Consider the following 20,223-nt stretch of genomic DNA (forward strand, 5'->3'; position numbering starts at 1 on the left):
GTGTTTTCTGTACCTTTCTGCCTGCTTTTCACTGAAAGCATATGGTAGAACCTCTAATTTGTGTAACACAGTTGAGTCTTTTAGTTGCCTTTTGAATCTGAGGAATTAGTCTTGATCACTTACCAGATTAATCTAGATGCTAAGAATTTCTTCACCTGCTCTTGTTCTGTTTTAGCTCTGCAGATATGTGGACGACAAAGGGTTAGATACATCATAATATGGCAGAGTGCCTGGTTCACTAGAGCAGTAGAGTTCCCGTTTTTTTGTGTTATAGGCTGTTTTCTTGATTTTTGGAAAGGGTTGCAGGTAGTATAGTCTTTCCCTGCACAGAAATAGTAGGCTTCCTGTGGGAGCATCAGATTTATTGTGTTTGAGCGGAATTACAATGCATGTACAGAAACATGATCGAGGAAGAGTGCTGAGCTGCAAAGAAGGTGGGAATCTTCTCCTCAGTTCCCTCTGTGAATAGATGGTAGGCAAGATATATTGTCCCTGTGAGTTGTACGAAGCTTGTGGGCGACAGAATTGAGTGGTCCTGCAAGATGCAATGATGTTTCTGTTAAATGTTTTTGTTCTGTTTAGCGTTTCTAGTATTTGCTGCCTGATAGTCAGCTTCTCCTTTAATGTCTTTGTTGGTTTCTCTTTACATAAACAAAATCCCTTTTAAAAAAGCCATAAAATCAATTCATGTTCTTTCAGATATTTTTAACCATTCTGCTGTTAATGCTTACAGACTTACACCATCTGTCAGTGTCTGGGCAAATATAAAACTGAGGCTGCTGCTACTGTACAAAGTGTCCCTTTTAAAATTACCTCATCCACCTGCTTTTTTCTTATGTCATTTGTTTCTACCATTTGCTCTTTGCAACTTGAAGTGTACAGTTTGGCATGGGGGGGAAGACAGGGAACAGGTTTAGTGTTTTTTCCATATATCAGCTAAAACAATAAAGTTCTCATTACCAAATACTACAGAGATACCAAAAGGGAATTCAGATACTATTTTTCTTTCTGTTAAGTTTGCATTGTCTCAGCATGTAGTTAGTTCCTGCTGTACTTAGCTGACACTGAATGAGATGAAGGAGCTGTTTGGGCGAATTTAAGTGCTAATTTAAAGGCTCTGTGTGTGCATATATACATAGCTGATGGTAACTTCCTGAATTTCTCACTTACACAGCTGAGTTTCACAGACTGTAGTCCAAATAAAACAATTTGCTTTGTTTTTGTAGTCAAAGAGGTATGAAATTTAATGTTGCCTGCTGGTTATATCATGTAGGAATATTTGGTTGACTTTGGCAGTTGTACTTTTTTCCTGGGAAAGCTGACCACTTGCTGCGTAGTGAAATACTCAGTTTGTTTTCCCTTAACCTTTAATTTTCATTATGTCTTAGTTTCTTTACACAGTGAGATATCCAAGATATCCAGGAATGGTTATCTTCATCTAATATTAAAGATTAACTGGCTTTTGGATGGGAACCTTGTATATCAATATCAATAAATACACTTATCAAAATAGTACTTTTAGCTCAAGAACCAAATGCTTGCTTTCTTTTCTGGAGTGAAATCCCAAGAAGCAGAAGATGTTAGCAGAAGACATTATTCATGAACAGCATGTGTTTTCCATATATGCTTCAGAAGTGCTAGCAAAATTTGTGACACGTAGTGCTAGATTATCAGCTCTTTCCAATGATTTTTACCCATCATAGCTCAGAAAGCAGCTGACATTAAACTGTTGCTTTTCAGGCTGGAGGAGACTCTCCCTGTGGGCAAATGAACGCTTTCTTTGGTCAAGTTATTATGCCTTACCATTGATCAAATGTTATTTATCTGTAAAATCAGCCATCTTTTTGAAAGGAGAATCTGCTGATATTCTGTGAAAATCTATTAAAAAATGATATCTTAACTTTGTCTTTGCAAAGTGATAAGGTGGCCTTCTAAGAGCTGCTAGCTCAGAGTCGTACCAGCATTTTATTAGAAATAAATCTCCTGAGTAGCTTGACTTATTTTTATTCCAATGTACAAGATTGCTTCTGATTTTCTTTGTATTTCAAAGGCATGAATTGTGTAACTCTATTCAAAAAGCTTACCTAAACCAGTTAATTCTGTTTAAATTCATTTTCCAAATCATGTTCCTGCTCAGGAAGAACTGAGTTAATTACTCTTAAATACTGTGTTTTAAACTAGTAGTCTCCTAAGCTTTTTGTAGCTAAGGTGAGTTTGATTATACCTTGAAAATGCTGGTGGTTAGCAGCTGCATCAAAAGACTTCTGTCAGAAGGTTTCTCACAGCTATATTAAAACTGAGGGACATCATGGCCTGTTTAGGGTGGGTGGGGGGTGTTGATTTTTCTTTGCTTGTCTTTGTTACTGTTGCTGAAGTGTGCAGGCAATATGTGGAAGCGAAGTCATATGTTCGTACAGTCATTGCTTGACTTAAGATCTGTATGAGACACTTGTATGAAGAATGGTTCCATGATCTTTGCTGTGGTAGGATCATCTCCCAGTTCCAGGAAACGGCAAAGTTATGGTACACAAATACACTGCTTCCTTATCTAAGGAACTTGTTTAGATAGCAATTGCCCACGTGAGAGGACATTTTAATACAAGATGGTTAGCCTGGAACTGGGTGTGACTTTCCTGATGATCATAACTATGCAAGTAATCCACGGTCCTGTTTAAAATGTTCTTAAAATAGGTTTATTGAATTGATGAGTGGGAGGGGGTAATACATGTGGTTTTTATCTTAAGTGTGAAAGTCAACAGAAGTCTTTAACCGCTGTGCATTTTTAATTTAGAAAAGGCATAAAGCTGATAATGCGGTGAACAAGAAACAAACTCAAGGTAGGAAAATTTTTTGAATCTATTAATTGTTGGGGGGATGTTTTTTGAATTTTTTGCCAATGTTAGTAATGTAATCTGAACTGCTGACAAATAATTGAGAGGGGAAATTGCTTATGTAGATTACTTCAAAATTTGGAATCTAAACTGTTGAAATAACAATTTGCAGTCACATTAGCCCCATAAAATGGAATGTTTTCCAGATTAAGTTTCTGAGGTACCTAAGAAACTTTTTAACATTTACTCTTTTAACACAGGTGATGCTGTAGGTGTCAAAAGATCATAATCACTGCTATATTTAGTGGGCCTAGATTACAGTGAAAAGTCTGTGTGCTAAGTACACAAATCGGAATTTTTTTCAACCAGCAAATCTTGAAAGATTCTATTTTCAAAAACTTTGCAATTGGAAAGAAAAGTCATAAAATGGAACTATCTTTCTCTGCTGCTTCAAAACTGTGGAAAAAGATGAATGGAGTTTTTTTGTTTTGTTTTTTTTAATGTGAAATCAGTGTAATAGTTTGATTAGAGATAATGAGCTATTTAGCCAGTGTACCCAAACCAATAGTTTGAAATGTGATTTTATTTTTTTTTTTATTTTATTTTTAATAAGAAGCAACTCAGAAAGTGAGGGAGATGTTAGCTGGAAAAACAGATAACCTCTTATCTGTACCTAAAACCAAAGGAAAGTTTAATGTAGACATCCAAAGTTCTTGCATCAAGCATTCATAGCTTTTGAGATTGCAACGGGCAATTTTAGGTGGCAGTGAATCTTGAAATGCCTTTTCAAGGTCTTTTTTTGTCCAGGGTATACAAAGTTTTAAATTAATAGATGTGCCTGGTGCATTATATATCCAGCTCCACCTTTGGCTGTCTTTTAAAAATACGAAATTGTTAATGAAATGACATGTTGTCATGGTTTAACCCCAGCTGGCAACTAAGCACCACCCAGCCACTCATTCACCCCTGTTGGTGGAATAGGGGAGAGAATCAGAAGGGTAAAAGTGAGAAAACTCATGAGTTGAGATAAAGACAGTTTAGTCAATAAAGCAAAAGCTGTGCACACAAGCAAAGCAAAACAAGGAATTCATTCACTGCTTCCCATCGGCAGGCAGGTGTTCAGCCATCTCCAGGAAAGCAGGGCTCCATCACTCCTAATGGTTACTTGGGAAGACAAATACCATAACTCTGAATGTCCCCTTCTTGCCCCAGCTTGATATGTTGAGCATGACATCATATGGCGTGGAATAGCCCTTTCTTGGGTCAGCTGTCCCAGCTGTGCCCCCTCCCAGCTTCTTGTGTCCCCCCAGCCTTCTCTTTGCTGGGGTGGGGTGAGGAGCAGAAAAGGCCTTGGCTCTGTGTAAGCACTACTTATCCCTGTATTATCAGCACTGTTTTCAGCACAAATCCAAAACATAGCTTCATGCTAGCTTCTATGAAGAAAATAAACTCTACCCCAGCCAAAACCAGCACACGTGTGCATTGGATAGATTCTGTATATGGGTTTCCCTTCATCTGGCTGTTCCTTAAAGACCATCTGTATCTCAGTTAACCTTAAGTAATTAACTTTCTGAATTCCCATTACTATTTAAAAAAAAAAAACAAAAAAAAAACAAAAAAAAACCCAAAACTTTTTGCCTAGGATTTTGATTTATTAGGCTGCATTAGGGATGATTTCTCTTACCTCAGACTGCATACATATATAACAGGACACAGTCAGACACTGTGATGTGATGAAATGTGCATTTCTGCAATGTGGTGGAGTATCCTTCTGTAGGGCAGATGGAGCATGCTTTTGAAAGTTAGTTGTTAGAGACAGCTGAAAAATGGGAGATACAAATGTGAAAGCCAGGCTGCAGAAGACTTTATGGCACAAGTTCTCTAACCATTACTATAAAAGGTTCATAGCAACACCACTTCTTTTTTTGTTCTCAGAAGAAAATGGATTTAATTGAATGGCGTTGTATGTTAATTGTGCTTAAAAGCTTATTGGATTAAGCAAGGGTTAGAGTACTCTTGAGTTTTCAGGTGCCTCAGCATGTTCTCATGAGTCTGACTCATCCATTTGTGAGCTGATGTTAACCAGCTAAACCAGCGGGAAACAAATTCAGAAAGAAAAGCTGACTGTTTCCACTTAGTGGGTTAAACTGGCTCATCAAAGGGTCTACCTAGTTGGTAGCACAATTATCAAATGTCTCAAGTTCCTTAGGACAGTATTACAACCAGTCCTCACTCTGGATCTGTAGTTTTCCCCGTGAAGGGAAATGCTTTGTCAAAATAGATTTTGTGTAATGATCAACTGATTGGTGAGACAGTGATTCAAACATCTTGCTTACTGCCTGAAAGGGAGACTGCTCCATTTACCATTGCCATATCAGCAGTAATAAATTTGGGGGAAGGAAAATTAAGAGAATTTATCTCTTCCTAAAGAATTATTAATCAGGTAAGATAACAGCTCACAGAAGAGGGGTCAGTTTGGACAGAACCTCAAGGAAGACTTAGGTGTAAAGACCATACGTATTCCCAGATTTTGATGCTTTTTTTTTTTTTTTTTTTTTAAATTAACACATGCGTGCGTAAGAATTGGGTCCTGATCAGGTACTTAGGTAAATGCCCTGACAGTTTGAAAGCTGGGAGACATGGTGAAAAAGAACAATCTCTTGGAGCTGAATATTGATACGTGGCAATATGTTTTCTTTTCATTTAATTTTCTTTTTGTATATCAATCTTCAATGGCTTTGTAACTGGTGCTAATAAAAAAAAGTCACCTTTATTATTCTCTGAAAACACAGTCTTGTCACTTAACTGGCAAACGAGGCATGGCTTTTGTATCAGAGTAGCCGTACTTAAAACTAGAGTAGTGGAGTGTGTTTGCAGTATTAATCGCTACTGCCAGGGAAAACCTATGCTAAATCTTATGCTAAATGGCATGGGTTGATTTTGGGGATTTCCAATATATTTAGAGATGACTGCAACAATCCTAAAGTTCTCTGACATGCCAATAACAGTAAGAACAGCTGAATCCTAAGAAGCCTGCTGGTAACTTTTTATTAATCTTTTTTGTATGAACCTCATCAATAATTGAACTGAGAAAAAATTCTTTAATTCGTCGTGTCGTCCGTCCCCCCCCCCCCCGCGCGGTCTCCCTTGACTTTGGAACTTTTTATTTCAATTTCTACTTTATTTTAGAAAACACCACAATATTATACAATCTATATCAGATTAAATTGATTCTCAAACCCTGTAAATGTTCTGATTGACCTTGTAGTGAGATTCTATGGTACAAAAACTGTTACAGAATATGTGCTGTATAATTGAAATGCTTGACCTGAATTTATAGAAACAAACATGCTGTAAAATATTGTGTAAATGTGCTGTGTCTATATGGTTTTCATAAGGAATCTAACATACCCATATACTGCAGTTGGATTGTACAACTAGAAAATTCTTTTTTTTTTTTTTTTTTTTTTTTTTCTCCAGTACTACGAAATGGTGCATGGGAGATTGTCCACTGGGAAAAGGTGTGTGTTTATGTTGGTGAATTCTAGAGCACAATGCAGATTTTAATATTTGCTTTATTTCTCCAAATAATTGACGTTGATAAAAATTAATTGGTATGATGGGAAATGTATAATTTTTTGTATTTTATTTTTTTGTTTTTGTGAACTTCTAAGCCAATTCAATTTTTATGGCATAGGTCAGGCAAAACTGCTGTTAAATGGTGTGCTTTAAGCTGTGTGAAAAACAACTTGAATAATATGATTGACTTGGGAGTATTTGCATATGGCAAAAATATACGGTTCCTTAGTAGTATTTGGTGTGCCAAGGCAGAAACTTCTTTCTGGAAACTAGGTACTTTGTGTATTTGCTGAACTGCTTTGGCTTAAACCATGAGAACTTTAAAGACAGTTACGCAGTACTTAGGAAGGGACTGTTAAAGGTAACTTTCAAGGACTAAATGTTATTCTGTCTATCTAGTCCATTACTTTTATTGGTTTCCATACCTGAAAGCTTGAACAAAATTTGACCCACAGTAATTTGGAGGGAAGGCTCAGATGAAATTGGCTCATACCTTTGGAGAAGCAAGGAGAAGGTATATAGCGTGATGCAACAGAACTGTGATTTTAGGGAGATTAATTTCTTCTTTAACTTAACTTCAGTCTTCCAATAAAATATTTTACAATAACTAGCAAAAGTAAAGAATTGCATAGAGAAGGTCAGGATTAGGCCTGTTAAAGAACTGATTTCCAAAGAATTCAGTGACCTTTGAGTACCTAATACCTACAGGCTTCTCTAAGTGTGTGAGTTTCTAACAGTCTTCCTAGCAAATTCAGCAGGTAAATATTTTCTGTGCTTAAAACAAAGGGATAACATATTTTGTTTGAGACCATTAACCAATTCCGAGTTTTCTTTCAGGTAGATGTTGGAGATATAGTTATAATAAAAGGCAAAGATTATATACCTGCTGACACTGTACTGCTCTCATCAAGGTAGAGATGCCCACTGATGCTTATAGTGTAGAGGCTGGTTTCTCTACCCTGCTTTTATTTATTTATTTATTTATTTGTGATTGCTCCAAGGAAATAAGGAATAAACAAAAATGCTGCTGTTCTGAAGTGTAGCCTTTTGTTCATTCAGGCATTTATAATTTCAGGCAGTGTTTCTTTAAGCTGCAATAATTACAGTTTTAAAATTACACTGAATTTCAATTTACCCCTAAGAAAAAATTCGTATGTTATTTTGTTGCTGGATATACTACAAAAAAGCCTGATTCTTTGTCTAAAAATTTGGACCTCAAGTGCCATATTTAACCAAGTTGGCTTCTTGATATGTACCTAACAAATTGCATCCTACAAATAAATTTAAATGGATATATAACAGGGAACAGAACTGGTTTTTAATGGATATAGTTGCCAGTTTGACAGTTGAATCAGCGAAAGAAAAGAGATGTGAACCATCAAATTAGCACTGTCTTTGAGCTGAACATCCACTTTATTCTCTCATACATATATATATATATACACAAAATTAATAATTTCAGCACTGAAAGCAAGACTTAATTTATAGCATGTAATGCTGTGACTCTTTTTACATGGACAATCAGAGGTTGTTTATCATCATTTCCTTGGACAGTTTTACTTAAATCCACATTTTATGTGGAAGATGCTTATTTTTCAACATCTGTTTGATCAGGTCAATAGACAACATATTCCAAGATATTTTTTTTTAAATTAAGTTTGTTTATGTGTGTTTACAATGGAATTTCCATATCTTTTTCTGGCACAAGTTGAAGCATTATTGTAATGTTTATGATTATGGATTAGGTAAAACCCTCTATGATCCCACTGAAGTTCATGAATCTGCTCATACATACAATTAATAAGGTTAGGATCTTAACATATTTCTGTGACAGGCTGTGGTGTAGACTAGTACATTGTTTATTCCATCTTCCATTATATCTCAAAATCAAGTGAAGCTGTTTCTAAAACACTTCTATTAAATTATTATCGTGTAAAGTAGTTGCCAGATAATACTGTAAATTTTCACCACAGCCTGTCTTCAGTAATAATGTTTGTCATAACTTCAGATATTCTTGTATTGAGTATCCTCTATAAACGTTTTACTTCTGCACTTCGAGAAGCATTTATAAATTTTATTGGGGCTTCTCCACCAAGATCTTCATAAGCAATACACCATGTAGCAAAAACAGTTGTTTTATTGGCCTGATAATAGCTTCTGTCATGCTAACCCTAGTGTTTTGCAAGCGAAACAGATTACATTCTCCCAGAGCAACTTCTTTATAATCTTTCTGAGTAAGCTCCTAAATTTCAGTCTTTGCCTTCACTGTTTTGCCCTTTTGGATTTGGAAGACACTTGCATCACAGTGTTCTCCAGTTGTAGTTTACACACAGAAAAATACCAACTGCCTGCAAAGCCTTCTTTCCAAGCCTTGTCCCCCCTGAAGGAATCATACATCAAATGTTGATAAATTGAAATAATAGTCAGCTGCTACTGGACTGGTCAAGACTGTTACCTCTTTGTTTAACCTCACTTTACTGCCCTTGTCAGAACACACTGTCCCAGCTATGACCACTACTCAATGTTGAATTTTCCTGTCAGATTTTCTTCTAGGATCCAGTTTGCAAAGGGAACTCCTTGAATCGTGATTGCTTTTCTGGGCCCCATTCAGGCATTTCTTCCAGCTAAAAATTACTTCTTAGTTATATTCCTAGGGTCCTGTTGCAGCCCTCCTTCCAGAGGAGAACCCTGTGCATTACCTCTAATTCCGCCTGCATACTGGCATGTGCTCTGCTTCTCCACCTTTCATCCCCATGAGGCCCTGCATTCTCCAGGAAGACAGTCTCATTAACTTTGCTTTCCAGATGCTTATTGATTCCCAAATACATTTTATGTTTCAATAGCAATGCGAGCCTGTGGGCCTGGTTTTAATTCAAACTAATACTATTTGGTTCTTTTTACCAGCAATAGCAGTTTCTGGAGAATAAGAGGATCTTAATTATTTTAGGAAACTGTAATCTCTTACAGTGGAAGAACACAAACCTCTGAGATCTAATTCCATTTGGTTCTTTCCAGTTCCGTGTAAATTGATATTTACAAAGCTGAAACAAAACACAAAATCATTTTCAGCATGCCTACATAGAAAGGTTCTTATCACCTGACTTTCCAGAAAATTCGGTGGAAAACCTTTTGTTGTGGGTTTTATTTTTTTAATTAACATATGGAGTGGCTAGAAACTTTGTCAGTTGAGAAATAAGCATAACAACTTTTTGTTTTTACTATACAATATCTATGTGTTCTGCAGCTTAAAATTGGTGCCTTGGAGTAAAACGATCCACTCGAGTAAATATATTCTACCTGTTTTCTTTCTGACCTGATTAAAATAGATTTTGAAAAAATAGTCATCAGACACTTTAATTAACATGTATTGTTTGTATAATAATTTCAAACTCTGTCTTTTTGTCTTTGTCCATTTGTTTGGGTTTTGGTTTTTTGTTTGTTTCTTTTTTTTCCCCTGTCACTTATTTTTCTGTTCTAATCATTTTTAAACTGGGATGTGTAGGTGGCAGTAGGGGAAGTAGTGAAAGTGACCAATGGGGAACATCTCCCAGCTGATCTCATCAGTCTGTCATCAAGGTTAGAATAAACTAGTTGCACAGGATACGTGTATGTGGGTCCTCATATACCAAATATGAAGAACACTGCTGTGTTAATAATCTTTGATTTGCTGTCCACTTTCGTTTGACAAACCCCATAAACTTATAAAATTACTAAGGGTTCGTCTGGTAAAAATACACATCACTGAAGTGTAAATACACAATAACACTCCAAGAAATTAAAATTTGTTCCAGTCCTCTTTGTTTTTACACTATCCCCATGAAACTTTATCAGACAAGTTGTCATTGAATAAACAAAGAGTAAAACACCAGGAGAAATATGTTTACTTCCTTAGAGCAAATTAAGAAGAATATACATGTTCATACCAACCCACTATTTTCAGCAAAGAAGGTAGTTTAATGTTGGTAGGACTGGTAGAGGACCCTCTGCACAAACTTGGATGTTGCACAGTCTCTGCTGCATGCAATGGCAAGAGCAGCGCTGTTCTTGTGTGTTGTGAGGAAATGCATGCTTCTAAGACACGTCAGCTTTATGCTATTGTCTGCACTGTTACTGCACTTTGGTTTTCCCTAACAAATCAATGGGCCTGCCTTGATCTAACTGTAACTTACTTTGGAGGTCACTGCTATTTGCTACAACAACTGCAATTAAGCATGTGTCTCACTTGAAATGTCTTTGCTGCCTTAGTCTGTTTTAAAAGTGCTTCACAAAAATATTTTTTTTTTTTTTACTATTAACTAATAAAAATGCTGGAATGGTAATAATGTTTTATACAGATGTTTCCATCCAAACAATCGAAAGAGAAGTTATTTACATTTTTAGAAAAGTTTGCCAAGAAGAAAATGCTAGCCTGAAATGCATTTATGGTAATCATCACATTTTAATGCTTTTGCTTTACAAAAATATTAGAATAACCTACAGAATGTTATCCTGCAAGCTAAGTCACTTATCAGTAGCCACTGTTGCATTAAGAAAGCAAATTTTTTAAAAAAATTTGATCCTTGAATTTTATGCTAGAAAGAAGGAAAATGTTAGAAGCTTTAAAGTGACGTAGAGAGTAAGTATTTACTGTTTTAAGTTGTAAAGGATTCTTATGACTCCTCTGGTCCTTTACAGGATCAAAACTTCTTTCTGTCCTAGATGTGAGTAGGAGGTGTTCTGTCCTTGTGTCCAGAAAATGGGAGCTGAGTGGAGTAATTCAGAAATCCTGACCTGTTAGGCCTTTTCTTGTTTAGTATCTACTTGCAGAAAAATAATTTTGTCATTCTGTATCTCTGTTTTCCTAGTTAACACTTCTATAATCGTTGTAATATGTTTTAAAACCTAAAAGTATTTTACTAGATACTACTGTTACACATCAAAAAATTGTATTGCAAAAAATTAAATGCAATAAGCCTTTTATCAGTATATGTCAAATAGATGAACTATTCGAGTAGCAGTGTTTTGCATAAAATTAAAATTTTTAGTTTATAAAAAAGCTTTTTAAATTGCATAGAGGACAAATATATTAGAAAAACAGTATCCGTAATTTAGACATTTTTTATAAGAGAACCCTTTACAAGAAAACTTCCATGTCTAACCTACTGCTGCCTACAGTAGTAGGCACTATGAATGCACTATATTTGTGCCTGTATCTTAATCTCATGAAAAAACATAGAAAACTTACTATGTACAGCATTTTTAGCAGTGTTTCATCTAAGAAGGTAGGCTTTGGCAAACTTTTCTGACGATGTAAAGTACTGTTGGTTTTACAGATTTGGCTGTAAATTATTCTGGTTCTGAAGATTAGATAAGAAAAAAAACCTGTATAAATAGCTGTTAAAAGATTGTAGGAAGTTCACGGATTTTGACATTATAATTTAAAATTAAGAATTTTTTTTTTCTTAATAGTGAACCACAAGCTATGTGCTACATTGAAACATCTAACTTAGATGGTGAGACAAACTTAAAAATTCGACAGGTATGAATTTCATTTTTGAGAATATTGCTAATATTCTTTTACTCTATTACTGCTTATAAAAACATATTTTATGACACTAATGGCCGTTTTAGAAGACTGTAAAATTTTAATCATTTGAATAAAAAGCTGTGGGTTAATGATATCATAAAAGTTTTTGTTCTCTTTATTAAGTGGAAGGAACAAACGGTTACCCCTTAAGCCATGCCTTGCACTTTTTCTTAGGTTTTTTCTTTGGGAAAATAGGTAGAAAGATTTGTAGTTTGGGTACTGGTTTTGTTTTTAGAGGCTAGATGATAGAGAAGCCATGCAGAATGAAGCTGATAGTGCCATTATTGTCCTTGAGGGGCAGGTAGGGAACGCAGTTTTTGACTGAGTGTGCTGTCCCTATGCAGGAACATTCTTGCTGAGTTATATGATTGGTTATAAACCTGTCTTCATCATCGTGTTTTAAGATACCAAGGTGGCTTTTTCCACTGTCTGTAGCATCCAGCAGCGTGACAGCAAAGTGTAGCAGTCCCAATTTGTTCTCATAGTGGTTTTCTGGTTTTGATTTGTAATACATAGTTTATCATGACAAACTAATTTTGTTTACAGGGTTTGCCACTAACATCAGACATAAAGGACATAGAAACCTTGATGAGGCTTTCAGGCAGAATTGAATGTGAGAGCCCAAACCGACATCTCTATGACTTTGTTGGAAACATCAGACTGGATGGGCATGGGTATGTAAATCTGAGGAATATCATCTCAGTAGATTCAATCTAACAGTAGATAGCTATATGTTGTTAAACTACTCAAGTTAAAATATGAATAGTAAAGTCTTTATTCTATTAAGACTAGAGAGGTAAAAGTCTTTTCTGATGTATTCTTTATTTATTCTTTAAAAAAAACTTGAGGGGTAAAACCATACTTGTCTACAACTTGAGTTTTTCTACTAGTTGACATTCATAAAGCAACAGCTATTAATAATAGAAGGGAGTGCTAATCAAATTCTAATAGTTCTGGAATATGTACCTAGTAACTCGCTTCGTAAGTATCTTGTTCCTTGCCAGTTAAGTTTCTATTATAGAAGCTGAATAAAAGTAGTTTCTTGCCTGGTTTTTTTTTATTGTTGTTTTCTTTTGTTTGTCTAAGTCTAGAGTAGAACAGAGTCCATCACTACATACCTCAAATTCTTCCAATTTGGTAGCTGAAAGACATTTAATACCTTAGCTTACTGAAAGTATGTTTCTGTAAAAATAATCAGCCTCAGTGCAATTATGACATACCTGCTTGTAAAACTGCTTCAAATATTCTTAAAATCCTTAAGTGCTTACCAAATATTGATATTTGGAGTTTTCTATGCATTTGAACTGAATGTGATATATTAGGAGTAGAAAATTCATTACTAGATCCAGAATTGTTGAGTCCTTCATTCCCAAAGATTTACAGGGTTTCTTTTTTATTTGGTAGACATTTATTTCTCCATATACAATATTATTCATGCTTGTGGGTTTAGACTGATATATAGTGCTACTAATTATTAAATATACCTTTTTTTTTTTTTATATTCCATTTTTTATTTACTGGTTTCTTACAGATGCATTCCGGGAGTTTTCAGTCGCAAGAGTGTGGATCTATTATAATTCCACTGTACTTGTCGTTAAGAAGAGAAAAACATTTACCTGTAATTCTTCTCTGAAGGTAATAGTTATAATAGATCCACACATTCATCCTTCCTCCCTGGCTAGAGGGAAAAACATACTTTTCTTTTTAATCTAATTATTTAATTTTAAAATTTGATTTAAAAAAGAAATATTGAATGTTCTGATGGCTGTTATGCCTCAAGAATGTGTAGGAGCTCGCCATCTGCTGGTCAAGCAATTCGTCACTTGAGAAATTCAGTTTGGAATATTTTGAATATAGTTCCTGTGCTGTAGGATAGTTCCAAAAGTGTGGCTCTAATATAATATTTACCTTCAGTGAAAAAGAATTGCAGGTAAGTAACTCTTTTTGGATCCTGACCTTATTTCCAACCTGAAAAATCAGGGACAAGTTCTCTTTCTGCCCATATTAGGAAGTAGCACAGATTCATCTAACTGGTATTTATTTATCCAGATCTTTAAGACCTTCCTACCAGATTATGTAGATCCAGCAGTTGTGATTTCCACTTTATCCACTACTATCTTAACATTTTTGCAAAAGCAACAGAGGATACTGAAAATTTATCTCCCTCTTCTTTCCTCTTTCCCCTGTAGATAACTCATTGGAGTTGCATAAATGTTGGTTTTGACTGACCTTTGTTCAGTCTCTTATTTTTCCCTGCATGGGAGAGCAACTCAAAAAACCAAAGGTTCTCTTTTTTTTCTTTTACATACTCATTATTCAAGGAGGTAGAACTCCACTACAGTTACTTTGCCTTTCGGCTAAATCTGTGGACTAAAAGAGACCAACAAAATTTTTGTGGAATCTTCAGCTTTTGAGTGAGTTATCTCCAAAGTGTGCAGCTCTTTGTTAGGCTCATGAATATACAGAAGCATGTCAGTTGGTTATAGTCGATGAAGAGAGAAAGGAGAAAAGTTCCTTGGCCTGGATAAATTTGAAATTATGATTAGACAATGGTTCAGAGAAAAGAGTGAGCAAGTTAAAAACAAGGGCAGATATTGATTACCCAGACCTAAAGTAAATGTTTTCCTGAAAACATTCTTAAGAAAATTTTTGATAAGAGTGAAGTATGCTTGTTAAGAAAAACATTTTGGTATGTGAGCTTTCAAACGTGTCTTAGAAATTACTAGCTCTTAATATACCTTTGACAGCCCTGGCAGGAAAGTATGCCAAAATGGTATTTCCCCATTTAGAACATCCCTTACTGAATACAACCCAAATATGTTGCTGAGGAGTTCTGTAGCATACAAGAAGAATCAGATGAGTTGGAGCAGTTTTGAGAAGGCTGAGGCTGGGAAATAGAGACTTAAGAGCTCTATCAAGTCATCATGCCATCACCTCATTAGAGAGTAGGGTAAGATCACAATGTTGAGGATCAGTGGTATGACACCTGGCAGATCTGGACTTTCCTTGCCCCTGGTTGTTTTGCTATCTGTTTTCATCCCCTCAGTCTGTGCACCAGTTCTGCAGGAGACAACTCCCACTGGCTGCAATCCCAATTCTCTTCTGATTGTCTTCCCAGTAACATACCCTTGAGGATAAATTCCTGTCCCAAGTTGGCGAAGGGCATCCAATTGAGAGCCACTGTCCTGATGAAAAAAAGAATCAATGGATCCTGCAACAGAAAGGACTTTACTGCATATTCTTCACAGTTTTTAAGAAGGGAAAACAAAGAGGAAGATCAGGAAGTGGCAGGAAGAGTCTTGGAACTAACCTGACTCTTCAAGGAGCACAAGAATTAAGAGTGGAAGGTTTTGACTTCTGCCTTCCAAGACTCTCATGTATTGGTAGAAGGGACAGAAAGTCTTTTAGCATTCCAGAGAAGGTCCATAGCTGAAAAGGTTTCCAATTTATCTGGGGGGGCGGACTTGCATATAAGCAGAGAAATGTATTTTTCTTTAATCTTTTGTGGCATTTGTGTTAGTGTAAATAGACTAAAAATATCTAATTATTCTTGGAATAACATATAATCCATTCCTTTACTGAAATGCCTATGTATTGTGCTGATGGATGGTCCAAAAGCCTTAGAAGGATTCTGATCAAGGAATGCAAATAAATAAGTGCAGAAGCAATTGCTGATGGCAACAGGAGTTTCTCTTAATGATTCTTGTGTAATTCAAACCCTAGCAGTTCCTTTCGTACTTGAAAGGACATTTATTCTCTTAGTTTTGCCATGATATGAACACATCTCAAATATAAGAGCAGCACAGTTCACATTTAGCAAGCAAGTAAATCTCAGTTTGGTTTATATTTCAGTTTTCTTTTCCAATTCCTTCTTTTAATGCAGTGCATGCAACTGGAAATTATTTTCCATGGCAGTATCATTCAACATTTCAGTTGCGGAAACATACTTAGATGGTGAGAAGAAAGATTCCTTAAACAGTCAGTATGCTCCATTAGAAATTAAGTGGACTAAGTTGTAGTGGGGTAGTGTTTGTTAGTTGTTTGATTTGTATGGAAAAACACTCGAATATTTTTCCAGATTAATTTTTTTTCTAGTTTCTGCAAGAACTGATTCCAAAAACCTGTCTGAATTTAAGACAGTTAAATGTTTCCAACATCTTTTGAAGTTTTGTTGCTCGTTTACTGAGTGCAGCTCTAAAAGAGTAACACAAGCAGATTTACCTGGGTTTGTAATTTAAAGAAGGTGCAGGAAATATTGTCATGAATTTTGAATAGTTAATCATGTTCATAAAGGCTATTTATTTCACTAGAAGAGTGGACTAAGTTGAGAATTCAGAAAATTCTTTCATTTGAAAATTGCTTTGGAAAAACAGTTTTGTAAGAGTAGTTGAGTTTCCATATACACGTAGGAAAAAGCTTCATAATCATAAATCATAGGAAAATTAGCCTTAGTTTCAGTATGCTTGCTTAATAGTACCATATCTTTAGCATCCATAGTCAAAATTAAGTGGTAAGTAATATTTTTGCAAACTTAAATCTTTCAACTTGCTTTTAACTGTCAAATTTTCTCTCTGTCAACACTCCCAAGAAGTGAACTATGAAAACTAGGTATTTACAATAATCTTCTAAATTTTGAGAAATTAGTTTTAACATCTGCTGATTATGTTTATTCATTGGCACTGAATGTTTTAATGCTAAAATATAAAACTCCTTCCTTCTAGTACTGTTCCACTGGGATCTGATCAGATTCTTCTACGAGGAGCTCAGTTGAGAAATACTCAGTGGGTTCATGGGATAGTTGTCTATACAGGACATGACACAAAACTTATGCAGGTTTGTCACTTGGATTTTCTCTAAATTATCTGTTTTGTTACCTTATTATGCTGTTACACAGCACAGAAAATCCTTTTGGAAAACATGGCTAGATTCAATATAGCAGTTAAAATGTCAGTAATAGAGCATCTTTCTTATGAAGTAAAACCAATAAAGATAAAACCAATTTCTTGTTATTATTAGTCACTTAGCCACAGAGTAGTTTTTTCACCAGTAAGCATATTCATTGATTCTATTTTGTAACTTGTGTTTTGAAAACTATTTTATTAGCGAGTTGGATCATTATAGTTTGCCTGTTCATCTTTTTTTATTTTTGACTGCTCCTAAAACTGTCCTTTTGTGGAGCTTTCTTTCAAGTACAAAGGTAAGCATTCTTGTCAGTAAACACAGTGAAACTTTATTTGCAAAATGAGGAGGGAAGAGAACCATTCTCAGACTATGAAATTACTTTTCCTAGTACTTTTTGAAATATCATAATTGAGATGCATTTGTTGAGGAAAAAATAATGCTTTCATATTGGTCATGCATGTCTCTTACTTACTGCTTTTCTGATTTGCAAAATAGTTATTTAAAAAAGTTTGATTATATTAGCAATTGTCTTTTCATAGCACTAATAATGTGTATGCACATTCATTTTTAATGTTTACTGTTAGCTGTTGCTGTTACAAGTGTTCTGTGTGACTGTTTAAACTGCTTGTGATACAAAACTAAAGCTCTAATTCATGGATTTATAAACTGCTGCTTTGTTTTTCTTTTGAGTGACACTGTTCTGCCATTTATGATGATGAAGTATTGGAGAATATATGGAAAAGGATGGACTGACATATAATTTGAAAAGCAAGAACTGTGTGTACCTCTTCTAGTATCTCATAGCCTCTGCTGGTTTTTGTCTTTTGCAGAATTCAACAAGTCCACCTCTTAAAATGTCTAATGTGGAACGAATTACGAATATTCAGATTTTGATTCTGTTCTGCATCCTTATTGCCATGTCTTTGATCTGCTCTATTGGTTCAGCTATATGGAATCGAAGGCATACTGGAAGAGACTGGTATCTTGATCTGAACTGTAAGATGTAAAATAATATTTTAGTGTTCAGTTGTCTTTCATATTTGGAAAGGAGGATGATTACCTTCCTTTACGCAGTGTGGTTTTTATCAGTCTGTCTTTATTGATTGTTGACTAAAGTCGTTGGTAGGTATATCACAGCAAGTATAAAATTTACCCTACTGTGCCATATGAGCTCTTGCTAAATTCAGGAAGGGGAGCTTTGTTGTTTGCATCTACATCTCTCAGCCTCTACTTCTCTGCAGCTCAGTAAGGTCTGTATCAGCATTCCACTGGCATAAACAGTCAGCTTCCTAGACATCAGACTAAAGCCATTTTCAGCTATTACCAATGGAATACACTTAAAGCTGCAATGACCTCTGGATTTTTAAACTCCCTCATCCCAGGAAATGATGCTGTGGCTTTCTAATTTTTACTATACAGGGATCTAACTAATTATTGGCTGCTGACATCAGATCTTAGCAGACTGTTCCTAAAGAAGATAAAATAGGCACAAAAGATCTCATCTAACATACTATACTGGGCAGCTGTACTCACGGTGGATGCAAGGCAGTGTTATGTTATGTGGGCCTTCTTGGCAGCATGCAACATATTGACATAATTTGACCCTCAGTGAGAGAACTAGATTTAAAGGAAGTTTTCATAAATATTCTTTGTGGTCAATTATTCATCTTTTCAGAATTGCTTATGGTGGGCATAGAGCCTTCTTTACATAGACAATTGAACCAGAACTAGGCTTTCTGCTCCTGAAACAAGACAGGCTTGAATACAAAGCTGCTGAACATAGTCATCAAAGTAGGAATTATGGGGTGGTTTGGTCCATTTTAAAAGAAAAATCTTAGATTTGAAGGCACTCTCCTAAAGTTTCTGTTGAATAAAACAGTCATCTGCATATATGGTGATCACTTGTTTCTTGAGGACCTTGCTTTTCTTCTTTTTGATGCTGAGGAAGAAACTTTTTTTAAAAAAAGTAAGAAACTTAACTTTTGTATTTGCATTTTGAGGTGCAAAAAAGTAAAATCTTTAAGGGAATATTAACAATTTCCAGTAATATAAAAGGATGGCATTGAATGTGCTTCATCATTTTTTTTTTTTATCTATTTTTTCTTTACAGTGCATTTTATTTCTTCTCTGGGAAATGTAAAAATTTTCATATTATGGTGGTTAGCACAGTAGCGAAGCAGTTTAGAAGCTTTTGGGTTTATTCCTGGAAAAAAAGAAACACGAAATGGTAGCCATTGATATTTTGTGTGTTCAAGTGATTATCCTTGTCAGTTTATTTTCTGAAATATGCCCTGTGATTAAATGAAATTGTGTTGGGTTTTGTAAGGTATGCCCTTTGAGGCTGCATTCAGTTCATAGTTGTTCTTGTACTAGGTACTTTTAATATGTAAGAAGCAATTTATTCCCCTTTCCCTTTAGTTATTTAATTTTTATGTAGTAGTGAAACAGGTTCCCAGCAGTGCCCCATCTTTCTGAATGCTGTTAGTATTTAGTTAGAACAATTGGTTGTCTATGGATGATAAAAAAAAAAGTGATAATGTTAACAATGAATATCTGAATATTGTTTTATTTACAGGTAGCAATAGGTATCAAACTTCACTTAATCTCGGTAATCATTATTGAGCATATCAATGTCATGGTGAATGTTAGCTCTCTGGTCTTTTAGACAAGTACTTCATTTGATGCTAAAATTGGTATTAATGAAAGTAACCAAAACCTGCTTTCTCGGATCTTAGAGTAACAACTAGATCCACATTCCATAGGCAGTGGAAACCTGTCAGAGGCTGGTTTTCTTTGAGAGATATTTGAATACAGTCAGGCAGGCTACATCTTTCACCGTTTGCTGTCCTGAAGAGCAGACTGCTGTTTCCTTTTCCCACCTTCTCTGAGGTGCTACTACTAAAGTTACCTAAAACTTTAAAAGGAAAAAGTAGTATAAAACTGTTTGTTATATATGTTGTTATTCACATTTCCAGTTCTTTTAGAACCTTGACTAAACTTGCTATTTCATCTCTTCATGTGGTGTAAATTTACCTTTTTCATAATGTTTTGCTAGGTTGGGGGAGGAATGGGAAGGTGCGAGGGTGGATAGAAAAAAAAATTGTTCTACTACACATTTCCCCCTTTAAAAATATAAAACTCTAAAATTTAGAGTTTAGAATTTGGTTGCTATACATGGATATTCCCAGGTTATGATCTGAGAATGTAGCAAAAGAGGGAATGTCTGGTAAGTTTGCCATCTTCTCCAATTTCTGAAAAGCTAAGATCTCTAAATGTGGACTCCACTTTGTAATGGAGATCCTTAACTCTTATGAAGGTCATATTTACAGGCAAGTGATATTGTAA

At 35.3% G+C, this 20,223-nt stretch overlaps 1 protein-coding gene across 7 annotated transcripts in view; it reads left to right on the forward strand.

Moving 5' to 3' along the window:
* ATP8A1 (ATPase phospholipid transporting 8A1) overlaps positions 1-20,223 on the forward strand; it is a 116,432-nt gene that overhangs the window by 17,405 nt on the left and 78,804 nt on the right. For 3 of the 7 annotated variants that reach the window (XM_009641250.2, XM_035896758.1, XM_035896759.1), the window contains 7 exons: positions 2,792-2,837; positions 6,312-6,352; positions 7,248-7,321; positions 11,859-11,928; positions 12,523-12,650; positions 16,698-16,809; positions 17,709-17,874. In XM_009641250.2, the coding sequence (XP_009639545.2) occupies positions 2,792-2,837; positions 6,312-6,352; positions 7,248-7,321; positions 11,859-11,928; positions 12,523-12,650; positions 16,698-16,809; positions 17,709-17,874 (637 nt within the window). Of the gene's footprint in view, positions 1-2,791; positions 2,838-6,311; positions 6,353-7,247; positions 7,322-9,912; positions 9,987-11,858; positions 11,929-12,522; positions 12,651-16,697; positions 16,810-17,708; positions 17,875-20,223 lie in introns of all 7 variants that reach the window. The other 4 variants (XM_009641249.2, XM_035896760.1, XM_035896761.1 and 1 more) reach the window with 4 other exon arrangements.

Source organism: Egretta garzetta, unplaced genomic scaffold, assembly GCF_000687185.1.
Source record: "Egretta garzetta isolate BGI_Z169 unplaced genomic scaffold, ASM68718v1 scaffold256, whole genome shotgun sequence".
Lineage (NCBI taxonomy): Eukaryota > Metazoa > Chordata > Aves > Pelecaniformes > Ardeidae > Egretta > Egretta garzetta.